Source organism: Ambystoma mexicanum, chromosome 9 (genome assembly GCF_040938575.1).
Source record: "Ambystoma mexicanum isolate Mex_15411 chromosome 9, UKY_AmexF1_1, whole genome shotgun sequence".
Taxonomy (NCBI): Eukaryota; Metazoa; Chordata; class Amphibia; order Caudata; family Ambystomatidae; genus Ambystoma; species Ambystoma mexicanum.
Genome location: NC_090931.1, coordinates 1,426,998,817 through 1,427,013,896, shown reverse-complemented (window position 1 = coordinate 1,427,013,896; position 15,080 = coordinate 1,426,998,817). Strand labels below are relative to the sequence as shown.

General features: G+C 45.3%; 1 protein-coding gene across 2 annotated transcripts; it reads left to right on the top strand.

Annotated features, from left to right (window-relative positions):
- Positions 1–929: 929 nt before the first annotated feature.
- Positions 930–6,824, top strand: LOC138489173 (uncharacterized). Of its 2 annotated transcripts, XM_069616832.1 has the most exons (3): positions 930–1,113; positions 4,661–5,264; positions 6,526–6,824. In XM_069616832.1, the coding sequence occupies exons 2-3, from the start codon at positions 4,668–4,670 to the stop codon at positions 6,757–6,759; spliced, it is 831 nt and encodes a 276-aa protein (XP_069472933.1). In that variant the 5' UTR covers positions 930–1,113; positions 4,661–4,667; the 3' UTR covers positions 6,760–6,824. The 2 variants fall into 2 exon arrangements, with proteins under 2 accessions (XP_069472933.1, XP_069472932.1); XM_069616831.1 differs by lacking the exon at positions 930–1,113 and having other exon boundaries at positions 4,605–5,264.
- Positions 6,825–15,080: the final 8,256 nt, after the last annotated feature.

The window sequence follows — 15,080 nt, the reverse complement described above, 5'->3', positions numbered from 1 at the left end:
GAGGGTGGACGCCGACAGAAGAGTTGTTTTTTTTTTTTATATATGTCCCTGAAACGCTCACAAATGCACAACGCCCTGAAAGTATTCTTTTGTACTGTTAGAATTGGGGTGCATGGCCAGATCGCAGTGCGAGCACAAGATACTACACATATTAAAAAGTCTTATTTGTTTATTTAGTTTACAGAAAATAAACTTTACAAACATATTCACATAGAAAAGTTAAGCACAGTAAAACGAGATTTACACGAAACACTGTTATGCATGTCCCACAGTGCACTCGTTGCGATCTGACACCCCAGCCCTTTGACAGGGGGTTTCAGAAGCAGTTTAACTCTAGCAGTATGTAGGGACGAGCTTTACTACTTCTAGATATTATTAATATCAGAGGCTTGGAGAAAGGCATGCTATCCTGTGGATAATATGTCTTGGCAAGTATCACGTTTAAAAAATAAAAAAAAAGTTCGATTATATATAGAACTACAAGTCCCACAATGCAAAGAAAACAGGACTGGCGAGTTACTAAAACCTAATAGGAGGCAAATAGCGAAATCTTTAATTATTGCGTGCCTTACAAAACAGCTAGAATGTTTATTCAACTTTTTTTGTCACTGCTGTCGCTCTAAATTACCCCCTGAGAGCATGACGGGGGCAGGGAGGGGGCTGCAGCTGGGTGCAGGCGTAGCCTTCTTTCAATTAGGGGAGGGGGCAGACGAAGCGCGAGGTCCTGAATCAATCATGGGGTGGGGGGGTGGCTGAGAGAGCGGGGCTTCATTAGGGGTGATGGGAGAAGAACATGTGAAGATCATGTTTCAGTCCGGGGCGAGAGGCAAGCGATGGGCCCTGCCTGACGTCATCTGTCAGCACCAACGCAAGGCCCTCGTGCAGGCACACAGGCCCTCTTTAGCTAATTGTCCGTCTTCCGGTACCAACACGTCACTTCCGTCAGAACGGCCCCAATCCTGACCCCGCCTCTAACAAAACGATGAGGCTAACACACACAACGCGGCAGCATCTAGGGCCTATATAACGCGCCCACGAGGAAGGCCTGCGGTTTGCTGCTTTCGCCGCCTCCTCCACTTCGTCGTCGGTGCTGCTACTTGGTAAGTATCGCCTGTGGTTCCGCTTTGTTTAGTGTCGCTCGTCGTGTGCGCTTCCGTCCAAAAACGAATTCAAAGTACTGCTGGGGGTAGATATTTGGAGGCGCTTCCTTGCCGTGTGGGACCCTTCGCGCCATTAACGCGGCGGGGCTTTTCGTTTCCGGACCTGGCGGCGGCGGCGGCGGGGGGGGGGTCGGGGTCATTGCGGGTACCCTGTGCCCTAAAACCGGGCCCACGCTGTTCGTTTACTAAGGCCTGTAAAAACAGGCTGGCTTCAGCGCCCGGCAGCGAGCTGGGACTGTTAAAATGCCTACTTTTTGGGGGGTTCTCTTAACTTTGAAGCACAGATAACGGTGTGATGTGGGTAGTGTCACGCTCCGCATTTTCGTTGGTCCTGGAATTGTCACTGCCGCATGAATTTTTTTCCCAAGCAGGCCATCATTTTCCTTAAAGTATAGTACATTGTCGACTTTGAGCCGAAATTAGCATTTTTGTTTACGTTTATTTTTTTTTTTGTCTCAAACCGATTCTTGCGGCCTCTGTCGTGGACCCCCGGTGTTTGTGAGACAAGGCCTAACCATTGGCTTTATTTTTGAACACTTGCTTTACGGGAGTTAAATCCTTGGGTCACTTTACACGTATTGCCAAAGCCAACCCCTGCGTGGTTTTGCACAGGCAGGAGGCACAGATTCGAGCCACCCCTGCGTGTATTTGAACAGGCAAACCTATTGACTTTGCAGGTTGGCCCTTAAAGAATTCCCGCGTTTCCATTTCATAAAGTGCAACATTGCAGAGCTCGTTGCACTACACTTGTGGTTTCAATCTTTCATGCGGGTTGCACCTCAGTCGCTCTCAATTGCATACCCTCATGTTTGGATTAGACACTAATGCAGTGGTATTCAAACTTATGCTTTGCCCCCCCCTTGAGTAAAACATGTTATTGCCGGGACCCCCCTAGATTTCTGCTTTTTTCTATTAAAATCAAATCAGTCGCCGCACTCTCTTTTTGGAAGAGCCTCGTGCCCACCGCCCCAGTCGGCCTATTGTTTTATTCGCTGTATTCCTTGAAGGAGAAAAATCACACGCTTTAACCAGATTCCTACCACCCCTCCAGCAGTTTTGAGGTTCGACCATTTTTCTAGGCGCTTTTAGCCATTTGGCCTGTACATGAGCAGGACCCTAGAACTAAAACGGGCAAATGTGTACTTTACTGCATTAGTTTACATGGCATGTTATTTTTAACCTTTTTGCAGGTTACAAAATACTGTAGACCAACTGGGATAAATGTTTGCCTAAGCCTACTGGCAAGTAGTGGTATGTCGGGCTATTGTCACTGGTGCTGGTAGAAGTAACTCGTATAATTTTTGTAAGAGAACTCGGCTATTACCTCAATTTTCAACTAGAATTTGACAGAATATAACTCAGTTTAATTTTGGTACAACCATAGTCAAGAGGCCATCACACTTGGGTGGAAAGGGTTCCATCTCAGGAGGTCCACGCAACACCATGGGCGTAGATGTCTCTTGCCGATTACAAACGTTCTCCTGCCGTGATCTTCCCGAACATTCCTGCAACATCAGACTAGCTCTCACTCCTGTCTGGACAGATTGGATGACCCTGCTCTTTACTGGCCACTTTGCTGACAACCAAGACTGACCAGAGGATCCTCTCCACACCCCTCACCTGGGTTTCATTTCCTTTCTTGTAACACGCTCTATTGCTTTGTAGCTTGGCTCGTGCTATATACAAGGTGTGATGTAATCTGAGAAGAACGCTGTTGGGTTGAAACCCAAAACCTGCAGATGGATCTGTAGTATTTCTAAATCTCCCAACTGGGGTTTTTGCTTAAGTGGGCTAGGTATGAATTGTCTTGCTATATTAATCATGGAACATGCAGGAACACAAGTAGATTGCAAGATGAATACTGATAAGTTTCTTACCTGGGAGTGTGGCTTTCATTTTTGTGGGTCTTATAACAGCATGTTTGCATGAATCTTTATGCCCTCTTTACATGTGGATAACTGGTGTTGGCTCTTCGAATGCTTCCCTGGCTGGTATGAAAACATTTACTGCAGCAAAACGTCTTGCAGTTACTGCAAGAAGAATTGCATGCCTCATCTGCCAATGTGATCATTAAAACTACCCACTTTAGATCATTAACTTGAATGCCATTTGAGCCGAGCCAAGTGGTGGCCTGTTTATTGTGCCCACACCTCTATAGTGTGTATGCCCAACGTACTGGCTGTGCTTCAGAGCCACCTTCATGTACTCGCTGTTTTGTTTTTTTAAAAACCTACATTTAGTCCAACTTCAAAGGAGTGAACAGCGATTTGCACTTTTTTGTGATTATTATTCCACTACCATATGCGGAAACTATTGAGGATGAGATTGCTCAGATTCCAGTTTGGAGAACAAACTAGAGTTCATCGTGACTGAGGGGCTATGCATCATTACTGCCCTAACAAAATTACTGTGAATCAAATAGCCTATCATAAACGATGGTACTGTTAAATGTGGGATGTTTTCCTGTACTACAGATACGTCATTGATTTGAGCATCGGTACATGCTGCAGCTGAATGTTTCCACTCAAAGGAAAACTCGCATTAAATAAAATACTAGAACGATCATCACATAACTTTCTTTTGCCTGGTTTTTAATCATTCTGAGATGCGTTTCAGTAGATTGATGGTTGCCTCACAGTGCAGCTGATTGGAATGCATTGGCCAGGGTTGTACTGGGGCATAAGTCTTGGGCACCAATGAAGTGCCAAATCATTCCCTTTGTGACACAGTAGTACCCAAGAGGGAAATTTTCGGTGAATTTGATGCAAATTGTGCATTTTAAAGAATGTTTTCACCAACACTAATCAAAACTAGTAGCAGCTTGGTGAAGTCGATTGTCAAATAGGCCCAAAAAACGGGCCCACACTAGTGGCCTGGCGGTGGGGGGGGCGATCATTCGTTTTATTTTTGCCGAGAGTGGTATTACTACAACAATCATTCCTACAATGAGACCTTTTCTTGTAACTGAAAATGAGTCTGTACTCAGCAGCATAGATCTCAACTCGGCATGGGCACACAGTAAGCTCTTAATAGTAAACTGCAACTTAAACTGTTCCGTTCTACAAAATGGCGGTAGATAATGGCACTCACCAGGTCGCACGGGGGGGGGGGGGCTCCAGTAAAACCCATTCCCATGGATGGGATAGTGTCTGGCGACATGGAAGTTGCTGGTATGTGGTCTTAGTTGAGGACTGCACCTCCTACAGATGAGCACCAGCCCAGGTGCACATGGGAGTAATTATTGATAATCACATGTTTAATGTTTACATGCCGCCATGAAATTCTTTCTCCCCAATGTAAATGTCATTAGTTTGTTCTATATGTACACACCATCATGTATTCCTGTGCTGTCAGTTAGTACTTTCACCCTTTCACATGGTTTTGGCTTAATCAGCACAAATGTTTGTCTGTATCCTAAAATGTGTCTTCTCCTGCTTATGTAGAGTTATGATGCCTGCCATGGACGAGAACGTGAGCCCCACGATGGACGAGAACGTGAGCCCCACGATGGACGAGAACGTGGGCCCCACGATGGACGAAAACGTGGGCGCCAAGATGGACGAGAACGTGAGTGCCACGATGGACGAGAACGTGAGCCCAGACAAGAATGAGACCCCCACGACGGCCGTGAACGCGAGCCCCACGACAGGAAAGAATCGAAGTCGCAAGTTGGCCGTGAATGCAAAGCCCAAGGCAGGGAAGAATCACAGCCGCAAGATGGACACGAATGAGAGCCCCAATGCAGGGGAAAATGTGAGCCTCACAAAAGACGAGCATGCGACCCCCCTGATGGACGAGAATGCGAGGCCCGAGGCAGGGAAGAATGAGAGCCCCAAGATGGACAAGCATGAGGGCCTCAATGCAGGAAAAAATGCGAGCCCCCCAATGGATGAGAATGTGAGCCCCAAAGCAGGAAAAAATGAAAGCCGCAAGATGGACGAGAATGCGAGGCCCAAGGCAGGGAAGAAACGGAGCCCCAAGATGGACACGAATGAGGAGCCACCCAAGAAAGTTTCCAAGTCTGTGCTTTTGCACAAGAGCAAAGGGAAGAGCAAGCAGAATAAGGAGAATTACTCCAGCTATATCTACAAGGTCCTCAAACAGGTAAGCTTCTCTGCCTGGGACTACTGGGCTGGTCCAAGCAGTTTATTACTATTCACGGAAAAGGCTAGCTGTTCAGACCTCTGCTCAGTAATGGGAAACAGCTTTGCCTTAACCCCAAGTTCAGAGCCCCACAAAGAAACCAGATGGCTCAAAGTTCCTGTTCCAATTTTGCGACTGACATGGTGGCCTTATGACCCATTGCATGTCATGCGAGGATTTGCATTATTGGTGGGCGTTCTTTCTGATGTGGTCTGGGGTGGCAAAGCAAGCTTGGGGTCATAGAATCAATTTGGGTAGAATTCTATTTCAATCACTGCTTCTCATGAACTTTTGCCTGATTACATTGGGCTGTTCCTATAATACATGCTGGCTGCAAGTAGTGAGATTCCTTCACCTGATAAAGGGTTAATGTGCTGGATTGGCGCTTGTACCGCTGGGAATGGGTACGTTAAGCAGGCCTGTGAATTACTAGGCTTTAGATCACTTAGTTTAATCCATTCTTGGGCCTTTTGAAGCTGGAAGGTGTTGCACCAATATAGCGCTGGCAAAAACAGACCCAGTGGATCCATGAGTTCCTGAGAGTCTGATCCTCACTCATGGAGTGAACTTGAGCTATGAACCTATCAACTAGTACTTAATGGCATTTTTAGACTCCAGATTTTGGCAGTCTGTTCCCTTTATGCACCATTGAGATTTGGGCCCTAGAGTCGGAAACTTGCATAGACTTGCTCTGACAATTGAAGTCTCCAGGTGGGTGTCTCCATGACCACTTCAATTAGATGTGTTCCCTTGTGTAGAGCATTTTTGACAGTGCCTTTGTGTTGTGGATTGAACTTGATAACTGCTGGTCACATGTTTGACTCTGCACGGGTAGGCCCAGTGCCCTCACTAGTATCATAAAACTAGTCTTCCATAAGACTTGGAGCCTCTAATCTGCCTGGTGTCCGATGAAACCCTGTAGAATGTTCTAATGTACCTTGATGCTTCCAATCCACACCCTTCATGGGCTGGTTCCCTAGGGACCTCATTTGTTACTTGTTCAGCATTGTTGTATAGGAATAGAAGTCTTGTGTAGCCCCCCCGGTTCTGTGCTCCCCCAGCTCAACAATTGAGTGGAACTTAAGTGATCAGTAATGTCCTTCCAGTCACCTGTTATTCCATGAACCTCCTCCCCATTTGTAATGAGTTTAGTAATTGCATTTCAGAGTTCCTGTTGACCATTTCTTGGATCATGTGCTAACCCTTTATCTTCTCCATTCAGATCCATCCTAAACTCAGCCTGTCTACACGTGCTATGAAAATCTTGAATTCCATCAATGGGGACCTCTTTGAGAGGATAGCCACGGAGGCAGCCAAACTGTCCCTGTACAACAAGAGGAGCACCATCACCAGCCGGGAGGTCCAGACCGCAGTGAAGCTGGTGCTACCAGGGGGCCTCTCAAAGCACGCCTTATCAGAGGGCACCAAAGCAGTGGCAAAGTACACCTCTTCCTAATGATTCATGCAGCTGTAACCTAGATGTTTTTATTTTTTGTACAATAAATGTTTTTAACTTCTGTATTGATGAGAGCGGGGTTTTCCTATTATGGGTGTAATGAGTTTGTCCAGAGGCATCAAACGGGATGTGGCACATGAAGCCGCCGCTGCTGTCAGACCAGTTGTTTCATGTATCGCCAGAAACATGTTTGTTTTTTAATTTGATTTTTTATATTCCCTACACCTTAAGCTTTCCTCCCCAACATATTTTGGGACTTTTTCTAATTGGACTTCTAGTTTACACTGGAGTACTAAAATATTGGGGGTCGGGGGGAGAGTGGCGTTATTTCAGCATGTACATTTGCCACTGACAATGTTTTCCATGGTGACTTTATCATTGGATACCAGCAACTTCACTGAAGGTCCCAGGTTGGATGTTGTCTGCAATGGGTGTGAGGTTTGGTGATGCAGTTGGGTTTACTTTCTTGGTCTTGTGTTTCAGGGAAGGGGAATTAGAGGTACATCAGAGGGGCCCTCAATGCTTGGCCACTGGTCATTTTTGCCGCTGCGGCTTTTACCTTTTCAGCCGCGTGTGATCCTGCTCAGCGCTTTAATGGCTAATGCATCACATTTCCTTTATGCTCCCTGGAGTGACTGCCCTTTTGTTATGCTGTCACCTTAGGTTGGTCGCTCCAACACCTACCTGCAGGTTATGAATTGTCTCCATAGGTCCATCCCAGAGGCAACCTGGTTTGCAAAAGAAAACCCAACTTGACCATCAGCCCTGCCATTATATATACATGTGTAGTTGAGAAGCAGGATCCATAAGAAACCTGTAAAATGAATTGTAAAAAATTTCACTTGCGTGATTGATTTGGCTGATATTTTGCAAACCAGGTTTGTCATGGGTACCCCAAGACTGGACGTTTGCGAAACCATTAAGTTATTAAACGTATGCAGTTTTCAGCCTAAAGTGTTTTTGAACGGTGGTCGGTCATAATTTCGAAAACAAAAGGTCGAATGCCAATGTCGACAATGTTGAAAAATAAAAAATAGAATTTTTTAAAAATTATTTATATATTTTATATTTAAATATTTTTTGGGGGGGGGGTTCGTGAGTAAAAAATGAAAACAAAAAGGGGGTTGGGGGAAACTCCCCATATAGAATAAAAAACGTAGTTAAAAAGAAATTAGATTTTTTTTATTTTTCGACATTATTTTTTCACAAAAATGACTTGCCATTTTTGCTTTCGAGATGATCACTATAAACCTTTTTTGAACAGCTGTAGTGGGGAGTGGGAAAGGCACCATGTAAGTTGTGGAGCCAGTTATGGGTAGGCATTTTTTGGGGGGAAGGGAATGTGAGATTACAGCTGCAAGAAGTGCTTAAGGTGTCACACAAAGCGATGAATGGTCGGTGGTAATTAGAGGGGGTTAGGAAGGGAATTGACGGGGGACTTGGGAAGGGGGGTAATGGACACATGTTGACAGCCTGTGAAGGAACATGTGGAATACTATATTTTGTAGTACTTCTTGTTACTGTGGGAATTAGTGAATCACCATTCTACCACCGGAATTTCAGCTAATGAAAATGATTACTGTAAATTACTGGAATAAGGGGTAAGGGAGGTTTACCTCTGCTGTGCCTACATCTACTGGGTAGGGTCAATGGGTGTTTGGTAAAGTAATGGTGTTGGGGCCAGTGGGCCCACAAGAAGCCTATTCGTACAACCTGTACATTTGGTGTGCCCAGAGGAAACTAAAGATATATTGAACACTTCAAATTCATGGTGATAAAGATTTAATGCAACAAAACCCTTGAACATGAAGCACTCCACAGTCAAGTCCGCCTCATAGAAGAAAATGTGTTGCAAGAAGCAAACTGTGATGGGGGAGTGGTGATAATGGCCAGGGAGGAAAAAGCAATTGAAGGGCGTGTTGGGACCATGGAAAGAGGGGGGCACTTGGTGAGTGCCTGTGACAGGGAAGAGTTTGGGATGTTCAAGCATTATTGGTATGGGGGGGGGGGTGTTATCTCACGGGCATGAGGTGAACCATACCAAGTTAGAATACAATGAACACAAATTAAGGAATTATGGAGACAATGGGATGTTAATAGATTGCACATAACAATGTAAGGCCATCCAGTTTTTAGTGTTTTTTTTGGTACATTTGCCAAGGAGGCAAACCCATGAGATTCTGAAGTGGGCCAACTGCATCCTCTTGCACAGCCTACTTGGGTAAACCAGTGTGCCTGTGGTACCAACTTCTCGTGGATGTTTAGGTAGGGATTGTGTCCACAACAAAGATCGTAAACGCACATTGTCAAAACATACACGTCATTAAAAAGTCACAACCAACATTAAAAACCTATGCTCTAGAGATTCTTCTGAAAGCTGCTTACAAAAATATAAATGTCTTGTGCATTTGTTAGGTGCTTATACATCAAGTAATTGTGTTTCAAATCTCCTACAGGGCAACAGGGAGGGAACATGGGAATGAAAGGCAATGATGATAAAGCAGCGGTGGTCCTACTAGGCCTCGTGAGCATGCAGAAGGGGTGGGTTTAAGTGCTTAGGAGTGCCGTGAAGTGCTAGGGATATGTTGCAAGCAACTGTTAAGTGCCAGGCAGAGGTCACATGGTAAGAGATCAACTGACAAAAAGCAATAAGTGCAGGCCTGTGAGATTTCACATGCCAGTGTGGACCCAGCGGGGAAGTGTTGTGAGTGGGCTTAAGCTGTAGGTTATTGGGGGTGGGGGGGGCACAAGGGCACTGGTCACCAATATAGGCGCCTGTGAGGTTAGCAAGGCAGGCAGAAGGAAGGAGGTGAAGTATTGAGCTTCCAGCCTTGAGGATGACACAGGGATTTGAATTTGATCCTTGCAGCAACCGTGAGCCAGTGGAGAGATTTTAAGGCTGGAGGGTTGTGGTCCTTGGGTTTGAGGCCAAAGATTTCTTGCAACCCTATTCTGTGTAAACTGGATGGGTCGTAGAGAGGAAGAGGGTAGATGGAGGAAGAGGCTGTTGCAGTAGTCCAGCCTGGAGAGTACCAGAGCTCTGGAGACATTGAGCTTCTGGGAGAAAGGAGGTATAGTTGAAACTGGGCTTTCTTGGCAAGGTCCTGGATGTGAGGGAGGAGTCGAAGAAGACTCCAGGTTTGACTTCAAAAGGAGAGTGGGGGAGAGCCCATAGAGGTTGGCCAGAGTGAGGGGTAGCAGGTTTCCCAATGGGTCTTGCTGGTGTTGAGGCACAGATTGTTGGAGGCACATCAGGACTGGGTGGCAGATGGGCAGTCGGGAATGATGGGGGAAGTAAGGAGAGGGTAGTGTGAAGTTTTCTGCATACGACTGGAAATGAGGGGAGAGGGTGGAAATTGGATGTGCAAGCGGAGCAAGATAACTGTTAAAGGGCATGGGAGAAATGCTGTGGCCCAGGGTAATGTCACAGGTGGAGATGGAGGAGAAAGGGCTGGATGGTCTTTGAAGGTCACCCAGTGTAGTGCCTGCTCTGAGAAGCCAAGGATATTGTGTAGCCATTTTTTTTACGAGGATGGAGGGAATAAGCAATATATTTTGAGCCATTGCGCAGATTTACAGCATAACTTACTCATTGTACTGAGTTCGAGGTAGGATCTGCAGTGCGGGGGGGTTGGGAGGTTGAAGGTGGAAGCGAAGGCAGCAGCGGCAACTCGATTCATCAGTCGGATGTGAGTGAGGTTAGCAGAGCTGGGGGAGGTGCAGTCAGGCGGCGGAGAGGATGGAGTGATCTGACCAGGAGATTGGGGTGGAGAGCAGAAGATGGATCACAGCATCGAGTGGGTAAGACCAGGGGTGCAGAGGTTATGGAAGAGAGTGGATGCCATGATTGAGGAGTCAAAGTGGATATTGAAGGCACCCGTGAGGTGGCGAAATCCGCCCATTCAAAGAGGGCTAAGGTGATGGAGCCAGGTGGCCTGTAGATAGTGGCAATGGTCATGTAAGAATGGGGGGGGGGATTGACCAGCTTGCAGACCAGGCTCTTGAAGGAGGGGTATGGCTGGGTGAGTATGAGGGAAGAAGGGGACCCACTTGGGGAAAATCAGGGCAACTCCAGCATGGTTAGGGGGGGGTGAGCCTTGGAGATCTTATAGCCACCCGGGAGAAAGTCAAAAGTAGTAACTGAGATGGCACTGAGCCATGTCTCGGTCGAGGATATTAAGATCAGTGGTTTACGAGAAGGCAGAGGTCGGCCGAGTGTATAGTAGGTGAGCGAGCATTAAGTGTGGCTAGGTGCCACAGCTCCCTGCCTTCGAAAAGTTTTCCGAGGAGGGGGCAGGGGAAGAGATGTGGAGAGAGGAAGAATGGGTAGCGGGTCTGGTAACGAAGTTGATGAGGGATGGCAGGAGCTGGTAGAAGAGGAGGATGGGGTGAGGACCCCGAGCCAAGATAGTGCCATTGCGGTAGATATTAATGATATACCTGGATGATAAGCCTGCCAAGAGTACTTCCCATCATTAATTGGTGAAGATGTGAGAGGAGAGGGAGTGGGGATAAGATGGGGTGTTGGATCTGAAGAAAGGACCGACAAGAGGCTATCAGTGACAATATGTCTGGAAGTTGTGCTGATGTAGGTGTCTGCAATGGGAAGGCTAGGGTTGGTGGCCTGGATGTCTTTTTTTTTTTTTTTCTTCTTCCAGAGGATAGTTGATGGTATAGCAGTTACAATACAATAGAAATGGGCCATGGTGAGTGCCTTACTGGTGGTGGAGATAGGAGGATGGAGTACACAGTACAAACACACTCGCCAGGCGGCCTAGTAGCCAAAAAAAGGCAAGGAAACCGATGCAGTAGAGACAGAGTGCAAAATGGGGGGCAGATTGTTACAAATACACAATGACACCCCCCCCCCTTTCTAAACATACATAAAATCTTTGTCATTATGATTCATAAACAAGGACCTGGCCTCCCTACATTTTCTAATATTTTTAATGAAATTAGGCCTAAGCCATCGCCTAAAGACTATAAAACATACAAATGAATGATAAAATGCACAATATCCTCTTTAATCATGTCACAGGTACACAACTTGTCAGTACCCAACCAACTCATTTGGTCCTTTATGTGGAGCACATTTATTGGAATCGTCCGATGTTTGGGGGGGGGGGGGAGCATTCATCAATCTACCTTTTGTGGAATGACACTAGTTGGTCAAAAGGAATCATTTAGCAGCGCATACATGGCCTCAGACCACTGTGGAAACAGGAAGAAGGTCTTGAATCTAATCCGACAGAGGCAGTGCAAAGCCATTTTTGAACATTCGGCCTAGGGTCTTTGTTTTTTCAATAACCACATCACCCAGCGCCAAGGAGAAATTCATCAGGTGGGTGCATTGATAAGATGAATTAACCCCATGTGAGCAAGCTCTAAAAGGCATGCACTCATAGCTTAGTGTTCATAGCGCTTAAGATTGGCTATCTAAGCGCTATAAAGGTGCCATAATGTTCCAAACACTCCAATAATGTCTATTAGCTGCAGAGCTGGGGCCTTCGCCCTGCCTGTCTATCAACCATGCATAATGTGACCTATCACTCCTACTAGGCCTGCATATTCCTTGTAGCTCACTACTGCATAATGGAAGTGCTACAACAGACTACTGTCAGCATTTTTGGCACATACTTGGAATAAACTATTGGCTTTCAGCGGCTAATGCTGTCATCTAAACCCCCGATTGGCAAATTTGCATTTTGTGTATCACTACACTCCACCCCTATTCAAAGTGTGTGCGACAATGCTGACTAATACCCATCAACATAGTATGTAGTGCAGTGATAAAGACCTTGGGGATTTGCAAGAGGTTTAAGCAAACTATCTTCTAGCGTTTAGTCAGCGTGGCATGCAAGGTTAGTAAAAACACTACCTAAACAAAAATGTACACAAAGTGAACAGTGACATATACCCTTGCCAAAACCTGGCCTACACAAAAAATACCTAAATAATGATTGTATAACTGATTGTCAGTTAAAAAGCAGCATGCAGTTAGAATGTCAAGGCAATCCGGTGTAGTCTAATATACAATGCACTATTGCATTTATGTATGGTTACCAATTCTAAACCTGGCAGCCTTTCACTCTAAGGGCCTACCCCCCCCCCCCCCCCCCTGATCCCAGGGCATTCAAACGTGACTACGGGCTGTGTGATTAGACACTTCCCCCATGTATGTGCAACCCAACCAAAAACCATCTAATTTCATGAGCAAGGTGAACCCATGGGCACCAGGTTATCAAAATAAAAACAATTCTACTCATTTACATCAAGCATGGCATGTGTTATTCATGCAATCAAAAGCAAGCGATTTGATCCATATGTTTGCTGGTAACTGTATCTGTGTGCCAGTGGGTTGAGGATGGTCGCCCCCACTCAGTGAAAAGCCAACACCTGCTGATTAAACAATGTTTGCCATAAAATGCATTGTGTGTATTTAGCAGTCTTGTTGACCTGCCCTATGGCAGAAAAAATGTCTTCATACCTAAAATTCTGCCATCTCCAGTGGTTGCCAATACTTGTAGCAGTGTTGGGCGTATCAATGGGCCCCACTAGGCCAGAAGTTTTATAGCAGAGCTGGCATCAGAACCCATAGTGGCTAGCTTATTGTGCACAGTTTCTATGTTAAAATCGTTTAAAGCTCCTGTTACCCCCCGCTGCTCCCGCAATTAATGAATCTAGCTCCCTAGCTACGCGCACTTTGGTGATGGGCCATAGAAATGGACTCCATTTGTAGCAGCTTGGTAGTACTAAGGAAACATTGCCTCGTGATAAATCTATGTCTACGTGTATCACTGTAATAATAGAGGTGTGCGTTACCAGCCTACAATTTAATTGGTGCCTTACTACTGGAAAATCTAACATGTTCACAGTTTCTACCTTGTGTGACTTGGAGAATACCCTTCTCCAAGTAGGATGCCTACCATATACAATATTAGTTTTAGCTACAAACACCATACTACCATTCGGTAGTTATAGTCCATAAAATCTTGGCGAGAACACTCGCTGCAGTTCTTGGTCAGAAAAAACATCACATTAAACAAATTAAACAAATCGTTGTATCCATTCACTGAAACATTTGGGCCTAGGATTTCATAGACACCAGTCATATGAGTCAGTGACAAAAGATGCCCGACAATGTGCCAGGCCAGTACACTAGCAATTCCATGTGGATACTCATTTGTAGCGCTTTTCCAAAGAATTATTCCAAATGTCTACAATCAAAAGGTGACTCTTTGCATTAGTGTGCTGGAGACAGCTGTCCCCACAAAAACATGAAACTGGTTGGTTTAACAAAAACCGTGTCACACTATGTGTCATAAAATCAAATATCAAGTTAGTCATGGTTTCATTTACCCGCCTTAAGGCTGGCTGTAAAAGTATCCAGTGTTTCAAAGGTTACCATCTCAAATTAGGGCTCACACACTTGGCAGCATTACTTCCAATTAAGGACCTTAACCTACGCACAGTTGACTTTGATGTGCGCACTCATTTTATCTCAAAATATATTACGCTCCTGCTTGCATAATCCTGCTGCCCCAACAATTCATAAATAATTTTCCTGCCTACGTGCAACGTAGAATTTTTTTTTTCTTCAAAAAAGCAAAGCATCTCTGGTTAAAGCAATTCAGTTGGAAGAGCAAAACATTTCGTTTTTTCAGATTCATCTCAAAAAGTGCATTTAAAAACCGTTTTTCAATGTGTTAGCATTCAAGTGCTGTGTCACACAGCTGTTTGTGGTGCATGATGTCACAGTCCACAATCCATTGTCCACAGTCCTTTAAACAAGAAAGGCAAAACATATCAACCAGGTTATTTCCAGCAACTGAATCATTTGAATGTGCAGCATCAAATATTTGATAACTAGCCAAATCTGCACCGTGCCAGTTCAGCAAAAGTTATTACTCTGTTGGACACCTTTCGCAGGTTGCAGAACAAATGTCCTCATACGTCATGCATGTTAGCAGCATTGAGTGCGGTGCAGGACAGGTTCAAAGTTCACATATCATCTCATAGTGACTCGCTTTCTCTGAGAATGCGTCTGCTTGACTGATCAGTGTCACCCGCAAATTGCACACATCTACCCCAATCATGACACGCAACTGTCTTGGTTTTTTGCCTAGGTAAAATACAAACAGAAATGTTAGGATTTCATCAAAAGTACAATGTCATTATTCTTCATGTTAGGATGTCATCAGAACTACAATATCAGCGTTAACCACCCCTTCCCTTAACACCACCCCCACCATCAGAAGTCTCATCAGGTAACTACACACTTTATCATTGCTACTGCAATTATTTGTCACCCGTCTGCATGT

What these genes read in the sequence shown, in the direction of transcription:
- LOC138489173 (XM_069616831.1), top strand. Translation starts at nt 4,608, where the DNA reads ATGATGCCTGCCATGGACGAGAACGTGAGCCCCACGATGGACGAGAAC. An exon ending in TCTACAAGGTCCTCAAACAG is followed by an intron (nt 5,265 to 6,525) that starts GTAAGCTTCTCT and finishes TTCTCCATTCAG; the next exon opens with ATCCATCCTAAACTCAGCCT.